This window comes from Artibeus jamaicensis, unplaced genomic scaffold, assembly GCF_021234435.1.
Source record: "Artibeus jamaicensis isolate MK-2021 breed Jamaican fruit bat unplaced genomic scaffold, CSHL_Jam_final contig_511, whole genome shotgun sequence".
In the NCBI taxonomy this organism is placed as follows: Eukaryota; Metazoa; Chordata; class Mammalia; order Chiroptera; family Phyllostomidae; genus Artibeus; species Artibeus jamaicensis.
The window spans coordinates 3,155,079-3,171,473 of NW_026521866.1; the positions used below are offsets into that span (position 1 = coordinate 3,155,079).

Below are 16,395 nucleotides of genomic sequence, written 5' to 3' on the forward strand. Positions count from 1 at the left end.
ACAAATGAGAGCCTAGAGTTGGATGGCAGTAAAAATGGAGAAGAAAAGACACAGTGCTTCTCAAACTGATGTGTGCATGAACCACTGCTTCACCTGGGGATATGGTGCAGCTGCAAATCCCGATTTCCAAGGTCTGCAGACGCTGCTGCAGCACCTTTTAAGTGTTACTAGACTAAAAGGGTCCATTTGCCTGCAGGCTTCAGAGCCAAAAACAAAACTTGAACAGCAGCTTGAAACAAAGAAAATGAAGGTTTGTTCTTTGTGGTGCTATGCCCAAAGTAACAGGTGAGCTAATGCTCGAAGACCTGGCTTCCCAATGGCTTCTAGGGGATGGATTTACATATGAGGGGATCATTAATCGTGGTGACTAAGGGAGTTAGGGTTGTGGTCTCTCTTGGTTGGCCAGTGCTAAGGTAGGGGGTAGTTGATCACTGCATCCCATCCTGATGTCAGCCATGTTCTCATTCTGTCTGGTTTCACAAGGATTTGGTCAGTGGGATGTTGCATTTTTCTGGTTCTGGAGCTGAAACATAACAGAGGTTTAGATATTGTCGTCCTCTGTGGTACTTAGACCCCAGGCTTTGTTCCTGAGGTTATTTGATGCCAACCAGAACCTCATTGTTTTGGGGGCTTAATGATTAAGGGATTGGTTGTGCAAGGGAGAGGAAGGTGAATGGGTAAGGGTTTTGGATGAGGCCAGTATACATCAAGAGGAGAAAATGTCAGATAAAATAAAATGGCTTTTCTGCATGGTTACATAAGTAGCATGGATCTTAACCTGCTGCTCATTAGAATTGCCTGGTACTTTGTCACTCCACAGTATCATGAAAATAAGGATCATGAAACCAATTGCAATGAAAGAAAAGATTTTACTTGCCTTGACAGAGTTACAACTTGCTAAATTTTAAATATCTTAACTAAAGATATCATTTTAAATACTTAAGCCAATATATACATTTTAAATAATGATTCTTAAATAAGTCATCTAGGACTTCCAGCCAAGACAGAGGTGTAGGTAGATACACCTTGCCTCCATGCAAAACCAAAAGAAAGCAATAGAAAGTTTAGAAACAAAAAATAACCAGAACTGCCAGAAAACTGAGCTGTATGGAAGACCGACAACCAAAGAGTTAAAGAGGAAACATTCATCCAGACTGGCAGGAGGGACAGAAACAGGCAGCCAGGGTGGAAAGGACACACAGCAAGGTGGCAGCTGGAGGATGGGATGGGAAAGGTGGTGGCTGGCAGACCCGGTGGTACCACAGTTGCATGCAGATAAACTGAGAGGAAAAACTGAGGGCGAGACAGACCACACAACCCAGGGTTCCAGGTCAGAAAAAAAGCCTCAAAACCTCTGGATGGAAAAACCTGTGGGAGTTGTGGCAGCAGGAGAAACTCCCAACCTCACAAGAGAGTTCGTTGAAGAGACCCACAGGGTCATAGAACATCATAAACCCACCCCCCCGGGAATTAGCACCAGAAGGGCCCAGTTTGCTTGTGGTTAGTGGGGGAAGTGACTGAAAGCTGGCCAAGAGCCAACAAGCAATACTGTTCCCTCTTGACCCCTCCCCCGCTATATGAGCCACAGTGCAGCAAAGTGGATTGCCCAGCCCTGACAAATACCTAAGGTGTTCCACCACTTACAATGTAACAGGTATCCTGAGACAAAGAAATATGGCCCAAATGAAAGAACAGAACAAAACTTCAAAAATAGATCTAAGCAATGAAGAGATAGCCAACCTATCTGATGCAGAGTTCAAAACTCTGGTAATCAGGATGCTCACAGAAATGTTTGCGTATGGTTGTAAAATAGAAGAAAAAGTAAAGACTATGAAAGTGAAATAAAGAAAAATATACAGGGAAACAACAGTGAAGAGAAGGAAACCATGACTCAAATCAACAGTTTGGAGCAGAAGGAAGAAAGAAACATTCAACCAAAACAGAATGAAGAAACAAGAATTCAAAAAAAGGAGGATAGGCTTTGAAACCTCCAGTACATCTTTAAACATTCCAACATCTGAATCATAGAGGTGCCAGAAAAAGAAGAGAAAGACCAAGACCTTGAAAATTTAATTAAAAACATAATAAAGGAGAACTTCCCCAATCTAATAAAGGAGATAGACGCTCAGAGAGTCTCAAAGAAGCAGGACCGAAGGAAGCACACACCAAGGCACATCATAATTACATTACCCAAGATTAAAGATAAAGAGAGAATCTTAAAAGCAGTCAGAGAAAAGGAAAGAGATACCTACAAAAGAGTTCCCATCAGACTGTCAGCTGATTTCTCAAACAAGCCTTGCAGTCAAGAAGTATTCAAAGTCATGGAAGGCAAGGACTTTCATCCAAGATTACTCTACGCAGCAAAACTATCATTTAGAATGGTGGGGGGCATATAAAGTGCTTCCTGGATAAGGTCAAGTTCAAGGAGTTTATCATCACCAAGCCCTTATTATATGAAATGTTAAAGGGATTTATCTGAGAAAAAGATGATCAAAACTATGAACAGTAAAATGACAACAACAAACTCACAGCTATTAACAACTGAACGTAAACAACAAAAACAAACTAAGCAAACAACTACAACAGGAACAGAATCACAGAAATGGATTTCACATGGAGGGTTATCAGCAGGGCAGGAGAGGAGGGGGAATGGAGGAAAAGGTACAAGGAATAAGAAGCATAAATGGTAGGTAGAAAATAGACAGGGGGAGGTTAAGAATAACATAGGACCTGGCTGGTGTAGCTCAGTGGATTGAGCACGGGCCTATGAAGCAAAGGGTTGCAGGTTCAATTGCCAGTTGGGGCACATGCCTGGGTTGCAGGCCAGGTCCCCAGTAGGGGACATATGAGAGGCAACCACACATTGATGTTTCTCTCCCACTCTTTCTCCTTCCCTTCCCCTCTCTCTAAAAATAATAAAATAAAATAAAATAAAATAAAATAAAATGAAATGAAATAGAATAGAATAGGAAATGGAGAAAGCAATGAACTTACAGGTACAACCCATGGACATGAACTAAGAGGAAGGTGGAATGCTGGTAGGAGGTGGGCTGCAGGGCAGAGGGGAATAAAGGGGAGAAAATGGGACAACTGTAATAGCATAATCAACAACAAAGTATACTTAAAAAAATAAAATTAAAATAAATTTTTAAAAAGTCATATTTGCATGATTCTTCCTGTCCCCTCTCATGATTGACTCCATGGCTGTAAGAATCTGAATTTTAAGTTATTTTTGAGGATGGGCAGACAGTAGATGAGATATAAACAATGGATAGATATTTTGCACCAGTATCAAACAAAAGAAAGATCCAGATGATGAGTGAGGTTAAAAATGCATCTGCAAACATAAATATCCTCCGGTGTAGCAGAAAATGAAAAAAAGAAATAAATTGCTTTTTTTGCCTTTCTCTAAAATTAATAAGCATGTTCTCAAGTGAGGATTTTTTTAAAAATCATCCCTGTGTATATTATCTTAGGACCCCTGATTTGGAGTCCTCCTATAACATGCTGGGAAGTATGTGGATTGAACAAAAGATCTAGTCAAAAAGCTGGCATAAATCTACTATTATAGATTTTTATTTAATTTCTTTATTCCTTAGAGCAGGGGTGTCAAACTCATTTTCACCAGGGTCCACATCAGCCTTGTGGTTGTCTTCAAGGGCTGAATGTAATTTCAACTCCTTAATAGTAAAGGAGTGGTTACATTTATACAGTCCTAAAATTATTTCAGCCCTTTGAAGGCAACCACGAGGCTGATGTGGCCCCTGGTGAAAATGAGTTTCACACCCCTGCCTTAGAGAGTCTTTCAAAGAACTGGGGGATGCATTTACATTCAAAGGGAGTTTTCACTTCTTATTTTCATCGCACAAACATGAAACCTATGAATGCAGAATACCATTCAGCATCAGTAACAACTCAGAAGATACACTTGGAAATGTTCATTGATGCTTCTCAGGTCTCGCTTAGATGGCTAAGCATCAGAGCCTAAAGGATCTTTAGTATCCATCCTGGACACTAGAGATGGGAAAAGAACTTGACATCTTTGCCTTTGTCATTGACACCTCAGAACCACTGATTTTAGCAGCATTCAGGAAGGTACTATGCTTCCTTTGTAAGGCCATCTTTAATCTCATCTATCAGAAACTTTTGATGTATTTTTAAAGTATATTGCATTGTTTCTACTTATACTAGTTATTACCATCTCAATCAAGTCACCCACCTCCCTCCCCCCATCTGAATCCTGATAGAAATTGGTTGCTTCCTAAACTCTAATTATAGCCAAATGCTTTATATTTAGTTTAATTTTTAGTTACTTAGTTACTTCCAGCTCTTTTAATCAGAGATGATCGGTTTCTGTATCACAGGTCAGTATTATATGTCCCCAGCCAAGAAAACGGGACAGATCATTTCTAAATCAAATTATTATAGCCCACGGGTTGGAAGTGGGGGCAGGGAGCAGCTCATCTTCCCATCCAAGACCCTGCTGGTTGTCTTGGTTATAGTCCAGAGCTCTCTTTCCAGGAGCAGAAACCTCTCTCACTTCATCACTAATCTTTTGGCTTCTTTCCTACTAGATGGTCAGAAACTCAGTGTGTACTCCAAGGCACTCTTCACTCCACCAAATTCAAGAGCACCAAGTGCTTAGCCAAACTGCTTTGTGGTTTTCAAACCAGGTCTCCAGCAAGGGCAGGGCTCTCCACTCCCTGGGGCCTTCATCTTCTTCCAGCTTCCACAATGTACCCCCCTGTGGCATTTCCACGGTTATTTGTATTCTATCCAGACTGCTCCATCTCACACACCAGCTCCACACCCCGGGACAGTTCACCTACCTCTGTACACAGGCACCAGAAAGACTGCAGGCAGATCAGGGTCCCTTTGGCTTCTCAGTGGCCCTGCCACCTGGCTGTAGCTCTGCAGTCCTCCAGGAGCAGTTCAGTTTCTTTGACCTCTCCCATAGCAGGCAGTGTAGTGACAGACAACCGTCTCCACAGCTGCTTCCCCTTGGGTGGGACTGGCCCTGGCTTCCAGATAAAATGTCCTCATTTCTGACACTGCCCCCACCACTTTGTGTCTGAAAGGGCAGCTGTAACATCAGCCTGGTGGCTTACTTGCCACAGGGTTGCCTCTTGATCCTGCAGCAGCTGGGTCTTGTGTCAGATCATTGGTTCATGGACAGAGGGCCACCAGCATGTCACCCCAGCACCAGGACACTGGGACTGTCTTTAGCTAAGAATGAAGATGGCCAAAAGAATTAAGTGGCTTTACTGCATCTCTGGCCTCCCTCTTGCCCATGCTGAAAGCACCTCAAGACCTACAAGGCAGTCTGGTCGGGGAGCGTGTGGAGATGGGAGGTAACACCCTGTGCTATGCAATATGACCCCAAGCACAAGGGCTTAGAGAAAGACCCAATCATTGCTTTATTTCATATAACCAGTGATGGAACCCAAACCTTCCAGGCTTGGTCAGACAGGGAAGCAAGACCCTGTCCCTGTCTCAGTCACATTCACTCTCCCCACTGTAGGAGCCTCCCCTGGCCAGGGAAAGCGTGGGCCACTGAGATGCCCTTCCTCTCCTCGCATGTTTTCCTGAAGCCCCACTGCCCTAGTCTGTCCAGAAGTGGTCTTCTGACCACCAGCTAACCAGTTCCCATCTCTTCTTGTGTCTTGAACATGACAATGTCCTTTGGGGGCTGGGCACTTACCTCTGCCAGCTCCAAGAGGAGGAGGCGAGCAAACGTCCATTCATCAGACAAATATTTAGAAGTGCTGGTGACCCCTGGGCCAACCAAAGACCTGTCCTGGGGGGCTGAAATTTTGAGACAGAGACAGATAATAAACAGATAAGAAACAAATCTAAAACATGTCAGTCCACAGTAAGTGTTTGTAGAGAAATAAAGCAAGGTTGGCCTGGGGATGGACAAGGTGGCTACTTTAGACATGGAGGGGTGGCCTCTCTGCCAGGGGAGAGAGGCGATTCAGTGCAGGGAGAGCACCTGGGCCTGTCTTCTTCCACTTGCAGATGTGATGTGATCTCCTTTCCTTACACCTACTTCTCCATGACTTCATTTGTGTAACATATCAGACTTCTGGGACCAGTCTTATAGCTTCTACCAGGTGTGTACACCCGCTCACCTTTGGATCTTATCAGGACTTATTACGCTAAAGGAACATCTCTCACTTCCTGTTTTGTATTTACATGGCAGCATGGTTTTCCTCTAGCTTAGCCTTGGACGGAGGCCTGTGCCCCCTTCCACTTTCTCAGTGGCCTCTCACTCCCAACCCTACAATAGTGGGCAAGATGGAATAGGGAAGGCAGAGGTAAAAAGAAAAAAGGAGGTGGCAGTAACCCCTCAATCAGGAATGTTATGCTACCTGGGGAGACACATGTATGGGAAAGAAAATAGGAATGTCCCCAAGGCTCTCTGCTGCCCTGTCTTCCTGTGCTTGTGTGACTGACCCATATATCACCCACTACGTAGGAGAAAGTCATCAGAGCACATTCTGAGTACTGCTGGCTTGCTTTTCAGCTTCCTGGAAAGAATTGACAGTGTCAGCTTGGTGGACTACACTCCCACAGACCAGGTACGTGAAGTTAGAGCTGCAGCTACCCATTGGAACCTTGTGAGATTAAAGAACTTGACATTATTCAAGCATTATTTTAAATGAACTAAGGGAAAATTTCTTTAAATAACTTACTTCTTGCAAATTGTGTGAACCCTGTATGCACACACGATATGTTTACCATGCCCTGTTAATTGGCTCATTGACTTAGCTCTCTGAAATGTGCTAAATTCCCAATATCAAAATAATTTTATTTGTGCAATAGGACTAAGCAATTCCCATTCCTCTTGGGAGGTCTCAATGGAAAACTAGCCCTTTGCATCCTCAGCTTCATAAACTTTGCCCATTCTGCTTTTGGCCCTTGTCTGAGTCACAAACACTCTCCAGGCTCACTCTCCAGGCTGTCCAGAGCTTAAGCCAGAAAAAAATACCCCTTTGTAAGTAACAGAGAGAGACCTTCTGTGTCCCAGAAAACCTTTGACCCTCAGGCATCTGGAGAAACTTGGAGAACCCTGAATTGTTCAGCTTGAGAGTCCTCTAGATGCCTCCAGAGCTACTGAAATCCAAAGTTACAGGGTCTTCATTCACACTCCCTCCATCCAACACTCCCTAGTGTCTGTGTCCTGGGAGGGCCTTGGTCGTGGGCCCCTCTTGAAGGCTCTCTCTTCTCTGCCCTTCCTGGAGGTCTACACACATCTCCATCCCTTGAACTCCACCTGTCTCTGAGGCTGACTCCAAGAATTCAGAATTACCGGGCAGAGCAATGGAGCCTTCCTGGTCTTGAGTCAATTCCATGAGGCTGTCCTAAGTACTCTCATCAGGCTAGCAGGGAAGGACCACCTCCCAGCTTCCACAATGATTGGAGGATCTGCTTCATTAACATCATAATGGATTTGTGATCAAAAAGAAATACCCCTGACATCTGACAAATGTACAAAAGATGTCAACTTTGTAAAACTGGCTTTCTTATCCCCTCCAGACTACAATCATCTCTTATCTTAGAATAGAAGTACATGAGGAAGAGATCTTAAATCAACTAGCATCCAGTTCAAAAATTCCATGATCTGTGAATGCAGAGTTATACTTCCTTTGGTTTCTCACCCAAATCATTCTGAACCCAAAGCAGCTGGCTCCCCAGTTGTACCAGGAGAGCACTGGCAGCATCTCTGCTCAGAACACTAAGGGTGTGATGTGGTTGTCAGGAGCATGACAGTCAGAGGCTACATTTATCAGTGATTTTCTTTTAATCCTAAAGAAAAGAAAAGCACAGCTCTCAAGCCTCTTGATGCTGTAACTGTAACTTTCTGGGGTGGGAGGGAATAGAACACTTCATCTGAGATTTTCATTACCATATTACTGTTGTTTCTGATATAAAAAAAATAAACTGCTCTTTGAAAAACTAATACAGTTATATCCAGGGCTTTCCTTCTGGAAAACAATGGTGTCACTTGGTTTGCTTTTCTCTTCCTGCTCTCAGGACCTTCTCAGATGCAGAGTTCTCACATCAGGGATTTTTGAGACACGATTCCAAGTGGACAAAGTAAACTTTCAGTAAGTGTGTTGTCAAGAGCAGACCTGCTGCAGAGCTGTGGGCAGGAAGCTCTCCTTGCTGCCTGCTGGGGCCCTACAGGACCTGGGGCCCAGGGACCCAGCTCCCACCCACAGCCCTCAGGCTTCTGGGAGCAGAATCCCAAATGTGCACTGCCATCCTTTTGGATAAGTAAATACAGACTCCGTGGTCCTGAGGTACATGCAGAAAGTTTAAGGGAGGAATCCAAGACTGGAAAGGACTGAGAAGGTGAGAAAGATCTGAGGCATTGGGGTAAATAGAGAGAAACTGCAGCCAGAAAACTCAGGCAGAGGGGTACACTGTGCAGGCTGCCCTGAGAAGAGGGGCCTGAGCCAGCCTGATTACTGCAGGGTGAGAGCTGGGTGAGAGAAGTAACTGGGTGTGGATGTCGGCCTGGCACCCAGTGCAGAACCTGGGGCTGGGCCCGAGCAGTCTGCTGAGGCCACACAGGTGGGGCTGCAAGCTGTACAGCAATGGAGAAGAGCACAGAAGGGCAGGGTATTTCCCCACACCCCCAAATAATTGTTGTCCTGTTGTCCTTCCACAGCATGTTTGATGTTGGTGGCCAGAGGGACGAGAGAAGAAAATGGATCCAGTGCTTTAATGGTGATTTCTATGCTCTCGAGATAATAGGATGAATGTTCACACTCGCTCCTGCTACTATGTTTAAGTGGTTTTGAATGATGTCATCTATAAAATGCCCTCAATGTGAATCTCAGAAATAAGGAATTTAAGATCCCGAATTTCCATTTACCATTTGCTAATGTGGGTAGACTCCTGGTTGGGCACATTACTGAGCAAGCAGTTACACACACAGAGCCACTTCAGGTCATTCTTATACTCATGGAAAGAAAGTTACCCTGCCAATGGGTAGCAGCGGGATGTGTACTTTATCATAACCCCTAGTGGCCATCTGTCTAACTTCTTCTCTCTTCTCTCACTAAGACGTCACCGCTATCATTTACGTGGCGGCCTGCAGTAGCTACAACATGGTGATTCGGGAAGATAACAACACCAACAGGCTGAGAGAGTCCCTAGACCTTTTCGAAAGCATCTGGAACAACAGGTTACAAAACTAAGAAATTCAGTCTCACCACTGTATTGCAGATTTTCTTTCATTAAAAGTATCATTCAGCTCACTTTTATTTTTATTCTCCAGATATAGTCATTCTTCCCTTACTGATGAATCCAAAACTATAAAATGTATCTCTTTAGTCCATCTCTATATAGACATACTTAACATGGGACTGCTCCTTGATAAAGTTCTGTTAGTGTTTTTAACATACTTATTGATTATGCTATTACAGTTGTCCCATTTCTCTCCCTTTACTCCCCTCTGACCTGCACACTGCTTCCACCCACATTACCCACCTTTAGTTCATGTCCATGGGTTGTACATCTAAGTTCCTTGTCTTCTCCATTTCCTATGCTATTCTTAACCTCCCCCTGTCTATTTTCTAGCTACCATTTATGCTTCTTATTCTCTGTACCTTTTCCCCTTCTCTCCCCCTCCCACTTCGCCACTGATAACCCTCCATATAATCACCATTTCTATGATTCTGTTCCTGTTCTAGTTGTTTGCTTAGTTTATTTTTGTTGTTATTGTTATTGTTTAGGTTCCATTGTTAATAGCTGTGAGTTTGTTGTCATTTTAGTGTTCATATTTTTTCTTCTTTTTCTTAGATAAATCCCTTTAACATTTCATATAATAAGGGCTTGGTGATGATGAACTCCTTGAACTTCACCTTATCTGGGAAGCACTTTATCTGCCCTCCCATTCTAAATGAAAGCTTTGCTGGATAGAGCAATCTTGGCTGAAGGTCCTTGCCTTTCATGACTTTGAGTACTTCTTTCCAGCCCCTTCTTGCCTGTAAGGTCTCTTTTGAGAAATCAGCTGATAGCCTTATGAGAACTTCGTTGTAGGTAACTGTCTCCTTATCTCTTGCTGCTTTTAGGATTCTCTCCTTATCTTTAATTTTGGGTAATGTAATTATGATGTGCCTTGATGTGTTCTTCCTAGGGCCCAAATTCTTTGAGACTCTTTGAGCTTCCTGGACCTCCTGGAAGTCTATTTTCTTTATTAGATTGAGGAAGTTCTCCTTCATTATGTTTTCAATTAAGTTTTCAAGTTCTTGGTCTTTCTCTTCTCCTTCTGACACCCCTATGATTAGGATGTTGGAACGTTTAAAGATGTCCTGGAGGTTCCAAAGCCTCTCCTCATTTTTTTTGAATTCTTGTTTCTTCATTCTGTTCTGGTTGAATATTTCTTTCTTCCTTCTGGTCCACAGTGTTGATTTGAGTCCTGGTCTCCTTCCCATCACTGTTGGATCCCTGTAAATTTTTCTTTATTTCACATAATGTGACCATTGCTTCCTGGCTTTTTTTTATGCCATTGAAGTACCCAGTGAGTTCCTGGACCATCTCGATAACCAGTGTTTTGAACTTTGTATCTGATAGGTTGGCTGTGTCTTCATTGCTTAGTTGTATTTTTTCTGGAGCTTTGAACTATTCTTTCATTTGGGCCTTTTTTTTTTTTGGTCTCAGCACACCTGTTATGTAGTAAAGGGCGGATCCTTAGCTGTTCACCAGGGCAGGGCAACCCACATAGCTGCATTTTGACACTGTATGTGGAAGAGGAGTCCCAGAGGAAACTGGCGCTTTCTCCACTCTCTGCTGGTTTTCAGTCACTTCCACCACTACCCACAAGCAAATTAGACCCTTCTGGTGCTGATTTCCAGGTTGGTGGGTTTGTGTGTGTTCTAGGACCCTGCACCCAATGTTCATAGCAGCACAATTTCCAATAGCCAAGTGCTGGAAGCAACCTAAGTGCCCATCAGTAAATGAGTGGATCAAAAAACTATGAAAGAAGGAACTCCAACCCTTTGCACCAGCATGAATGTATCTGGAGAGCATTATGCTAAGTGCAATAAGCCAAGTTTTCATATCTTCCAGGCTATGAAAACAAATACCATATGATCTCACCTATAAATGGAACCTAAGCAAACAAACAAGCAAGCAAAATATAACCAGAGACATTGATATAAAGAACAAACTGACAGTAACCAGAGGGATAGAGAGAGGGGGACAATAGGGGAAAGAAGGGAAAGGGTCATTAAGAGACATGTATAAAGGACCCATGGACAAAACCAAAGGGGAGTAGGTTTGAGGGTGGGAGGTAGGGATGGGTGGGGCAGAGGGGAGTGGTGGAAAAATAGAGACAACTGTACTTGAATAAAACATAAATAATATATATTTTTCTGAATAATAAAATATATATATTATATTTGATCTAATAATACATAAATGTATGTGTGTAAAAATAAATTTTTATTTTTATTTATTTGGTTTTTATTGTTCAAGTACAGTTGTCTCCATTTTCACTCTAACACTTGGCTATTGGAAATTGTGCTGCTATGAACATTGGGTGCATAGGTTCTTTTGAATTGGTGTTTCAGGATGCTTAGGGTATGATCCCAGCAGGGGAACTGCTGGGTCAAAAGGCAGTTTCAGTTTCAGTCTTTTGAGGAAATTCCATACTGTTTTCCATAGTGGCTGCACTAGTCTGCATTCCCACCAACAGTGCACTAGGGTTCCCTTTTCTCCACAACCTGGCCAGCACTTGTTCGTTGATTTGGTTATGATGGGTATCTCATTGTGGTTTTAATTTGCATCTCTCTGATGGCTAATGATGCCGAGCATCCTTTCCTATGTCTTTGGGCCCTCTGTATGTCCTCTTTGGAGAAGTGTCTGTTCAGGTCCTTTGCCCATTTTTATTTGGGTTGTTTGTCTTCCTGGAGTGGAGTTGTGTGAGTTTTTTATATATTTTGGAGATCAAACCCTCGTCCAGGGTATCATTCGCAAATATGTTTTCCCACATGGTTGCTTCCCTTTTCATTTTGCTGATGTTTTCTTTAGCAGTGCAGAAGCTTTTTATTTTGGTAAAGTCCTATTTTTTTTATCCTTTTCTTTATGTCCCTTGCTCTAGGGCACATATCAGTGAAAATATTGCTGTGTGGAATATCTGAGATTTTCCTGTCTATGTTCTCCTCTAGGACTTTTATGGTGTCATGACTTACATTTAAGTCTTTTATCCACCTTGAGTATTTCTGTGTAAGGTGTAAGTTGGTGGTCAAGTTTCATTTTTTTGCATGTAGCTGTCCAATCTCCCAACACCATTTGTTGAAGAGGCTATTTTCACTTCATTTTATGCTTCTGTTCTCTTTGTTGAATGTTATTTGACCATAGAGACTTGGGTTTATTGCTGGGCTTTCTATTCTGTTCCATTGACCTGCGTGTCTGTTCTTATGCCAGTACCAGACTGTTTTGATTACACTACATGACCTTGTAGTATAGTTTGATGTCAGCTATGGTGATCTTCCTACTCTGTTCTTCTTTCTTAAAATTGCTGCAGCTATTGGGGGTCATTTATGGTTCCATATAAATTTGTGAAATGTTTGTTCTGTATCTGTGAAATACATCATTGGTATTTTAATACGAATTGCATTGAATCTTTAAATTGCTTTGGGTAGTATGGACATTTTCATGATGTTAATTCTTTCAATCCATGAACACGGTATATGCTTTCATTTGTTTGTGTCTTCCTTAATTTCTTTCTTCAGAGTTGTGTAGTTTTCTGAGTATAGGTCTTTTACCTCCTTGGTTAAAAAATAATAGTTTTTGTTCTCTAGGTACTTTATTTGTGTTGTTGTAGCTATAGCAAATGAGATTTTTCTCCTTATTTTTGTTTCAGATATTTCATTGTTGGTATACAAAAAAATATCTTTGATTTCTGAATATGACCTTGTATCCTGCTGTTTTTCCAAATTTACTTATTGTATCGAGTAGTTTTTTGGTGGAATCTATAGGATTTGGGGGGTACACTCGGAAAATTTATGTGTCATCTCATCTGCAAACAATGACAATTTTGCTTCCTGCTTTCCAATTTAGATGCCTTTTACATCTTTTTCTTGTCTGATCACTGTGGCTAAGAATTCCAATACTATGTCGAATAGACGTGGTGAAAGCAGACATCCTTGTCGTGTTCTGATCTTAGTGGGAAAACTTTTATTTTTTTCCCCATTGAGTATAATGTTGGCTATAGGTTTATTGTATATGGACTTTATTGTGTTGCAGTATATTCCCTCTACTCCCAGTTTGTTGAGTGTTTTTATCATAAAGGGGTTCTGTACCTTATGAAATGTTTTTCCCACATCTATTGATATGATCTTGTGTTTTTTTCCTTTTGTTTTTCTGATGTATTACATTTATTGATTTGTGAATATTGTACTACCCTTGCATGTCTGAGATGAATCCCACTTGATCATGGTGTATGATCTTCTTAATGTATTGCTGGATGTGGCTTGCCAATATTTTGTTGAGGATTTTTGCGTCTGTGTTCATCAGCACTATTGGCCTGTAGTTTTCTTTCTTTGTTGTGTCTTAGATATCTGTTTTGGGTATTAGGAGGATACTGCCTTCACAAAGAGAGTTTGGGAGTCTTCTCTTTCTTGGATTTTTTGTAATAGTCTATGAAGGATAGAGTTAGCTCTTCCTTAAGTGTTGTAAAATTCTCCTGCGAACCCACATGATCCAGGTATTTTGTGTGCCAGGAGTTTTTGACTAATACTTTGATTTCACCAGTTGTTGTAGGTCTATTCAGGCTTTCAGCTTCTTCTTCATTCAGTTTTGGAAGATTATATTTTTATAGAAATTTTTCCATTTCATCCAGGTTTTCAAATGTCTTGGCATATGGTTGTTCATACTAACTTCTTAAAATCCTTTGTATTTCCGTGGTATCAGTTGTAATTTCTTGTGATTTATTTCTAATTTTATTTATTTGGGTCCTCTCTCCTTTTTCCTTGATGAATCTGCTTAAAGGCTTCTCAATATTGTTTATATTTAAAAAAAAACAGCTCCTGGACTTATTGATCCTTTCAATTGTGCTTTTAGTGTCTGTGTCTTTAATTCTGCTCTGATCTTGGTTATTTCCTTCCTTCTACTTGCTCTTGGCTTTATTTGTTGCTGTTCCTCCAGTTCTTGTAGATGTAGGGCTAGGTTGTTAATTTGAAATGCTTCTATCTTTTTTAGGTAGTCCTGTACCTGTATGAACTTCCCTCTCAGGACTGCCTTCACTGTGTTTCATAACTTTTGGACTATTGAGTGTTCATTTTCATTTGTTTCCAGAAACTTTTTGATTTCCTCCTTGATCTCATTCTTAACCCATTCATTATTTAATAACATGCTATTCAATCTCCATGATTTTGAGTGTTTTTGAGTTTTTTCCTTGAGGTTGGTTTTTAGTTTCAAGCCCTTGTGGTCTGAGAAGATGCTTGATGTTTCAATTTTTCTTGAAAAAAGCCTTGTTGAGGCTTTTTTTGGTGTGTCTTATTATGTAGTCTATCTTTGAAAATGTTCCATGTGCATTTGAAAGGAATGTGTATCTTGCTTCTTCGGGATGAAAGGTTCTATATATATTAGTTAAGTACATTTGATCTAATGGGTCATTCAGTCTCACAATATCCATGTTGATATTTTATTTAGAAGATCTATCCATTGTTGACAGTGGGATGTTAAAATCCCCATAATTATATTTCTGTTTATATCTTTCTTGAAGTCCTCCAAAATTTTCCTTATATATTTAGGTGCTCCTATGTTGGGTGCATATATGTCTATAATATTTATGTCTTGTTGATGTATTCTTTCCTTGAGTATTATGAAGTGTTTTTCATCTCTTTTTATGGTCTTTATTTTGAAGTCTATTTTGTGTACATATTGCTACCCTGGCTCTTTTTTTCCAGTCCATTTACTTATAATATTTTTTCCAACCCTTCACTTTCAGTCTTTGTAGGTCTTTTGTTCTGAGGTGGGTCTCTTTAGGCAGCATATGTGCAGGTCACGTTTTGTTATCCATTCAGCTACCTTGTGTCTTTTGATTGGATCATTTAGTCCATTTACAATTAAGGTTATTATTGATATATACTTATTCATTACAGTTTTGTCCCCCTTGTACCTGTGTTCTTTTTCTCCCTACTGTTAAAGCACTCCATTTAGCATACCTTAGAGTGCTGTTTTGGTGGAGGTATAATCTTTCCGCCTTCTTTTTTCTGGGAAAATTCTTATTTTGCCTTCCATTTTAATTGAGAGGCTTGCTGGATAGAGTAGCCTTGGTTGCAGGCCTTTGCTTTTCATTACTTGGAATATTTCTTGCCATTCCCTTCTGGCTTGTAGTCTTTTCATTGCGAAATCAGCTGCTAGCCTTATCAGGGCTCCCTTGTATGTTACTTCCTGTTTCTCCCTTGCTGTCTTTAAGATTCTCTGTTTTCCTTTGAATTTTGCCATTTTAATTACATTTTTTGTCTTTTTTAACTAGAAGAAACCTTAAGGCTATTTCCATTTTGGGGAAGAATGGATTGTGTTTCTAATTCATAGTAAGATTCCTGTGCACTAATCATCAGCTTGATTCCTTTGAAGTCATAAAATTTCTAAAGGCTTGCTGATGCACACACTGAAATCATGTTAAGCCATTTCTCAGCATCTATTTAATGAAACAAAGAACTTTCCAGCCTACACCTTCACTGTATCTTAGCCTCTCCCCTTAACCTGTCCTGTCCAGTGCAGTGATATAGACCTGATTAACATCCTGCTCCAGGTTGGAGAACCTCAAATGTAATCAGTGTCAGGGGAAGAACCAAGGCAGCTGCAAACTATTTTTTGTATGATTAGCTAATGAGTTCTGTATCTTCCCTTAACTTCTAGCTTTTGACCCTTTATTAGTAAATCATACTGCCATAACCCAAGTATATTCATTATGTAAGTAAACCTTAGCTTTGGTACCATTAAATTTACGTGTTTAGTGAAGATAAGTTAGAAAGTGCTACACTGCTAAATCAACTCCTATGTTTATTTATCATGATAAGAATATCTTTCTTATAGATGGAGTGGGGGACCAAGATATTGGTGTATTAAATAATGCGAAATCCTATATATCACCAGGAAGGTGGCAATGTTGTCCTTTTCACTAAATTCCTCCTATGTTAGATGTACTTGCCCATACAGAGGATGTGAAATTTGTATATTTATATCTCCTTTTCAGGTGGTTACGGACCATTTCTATAATCTTGTTCTTAAACAAACAAGATATGCTGGCAGAAAAAGTCTTGGCAGGGAAATCAAAAATTGAAGATTATTTCCCAGAGTATGCAAATTATACTGTTCCTGAAGATGGTAAGAGTTCAAAACAAACTTGTTTGTTCCTGATTAAGGAAA

General features: G+C 40.9%; 1 protein-coding gene across 3 annotated transcripts in view; it reads left to right on the forward strand.

Moving 5' to 3' along the window:
- GNAL (G protein subunit alpha L) overlaps positions 1-16,395 on the forward strand; it is a 163,460-nt gene that overhangs the window by 138,185 nt on the left and 8,880 nt on the right. For all 3 annotated transcript variants that reach the window (XM_053668810.1, XM_037147977.2, XM_037147978.2), the window contains 5 exons: positions 6,527-6,581; positions 8,038-8,111; positions 8,678-8,736; positions 9,076-9,196; positions 16,223-16,353. In XM_053668810.1, coding sequence (XP_053524785.1) covers positions 6,527-6,581; positions 8,038-8,111; positions 8,678-8,736; positions 9,076-9,196; positions 16,223-16,353 — 440 coding nt within the window. The remainder of the gene's footprint in view (positions 1-6,526; positions 6,582-8,037; positions 8,112-8,677; positions 8,737-9,075; positions 9,197-16,222; positions 16,354-16,395) is intronic.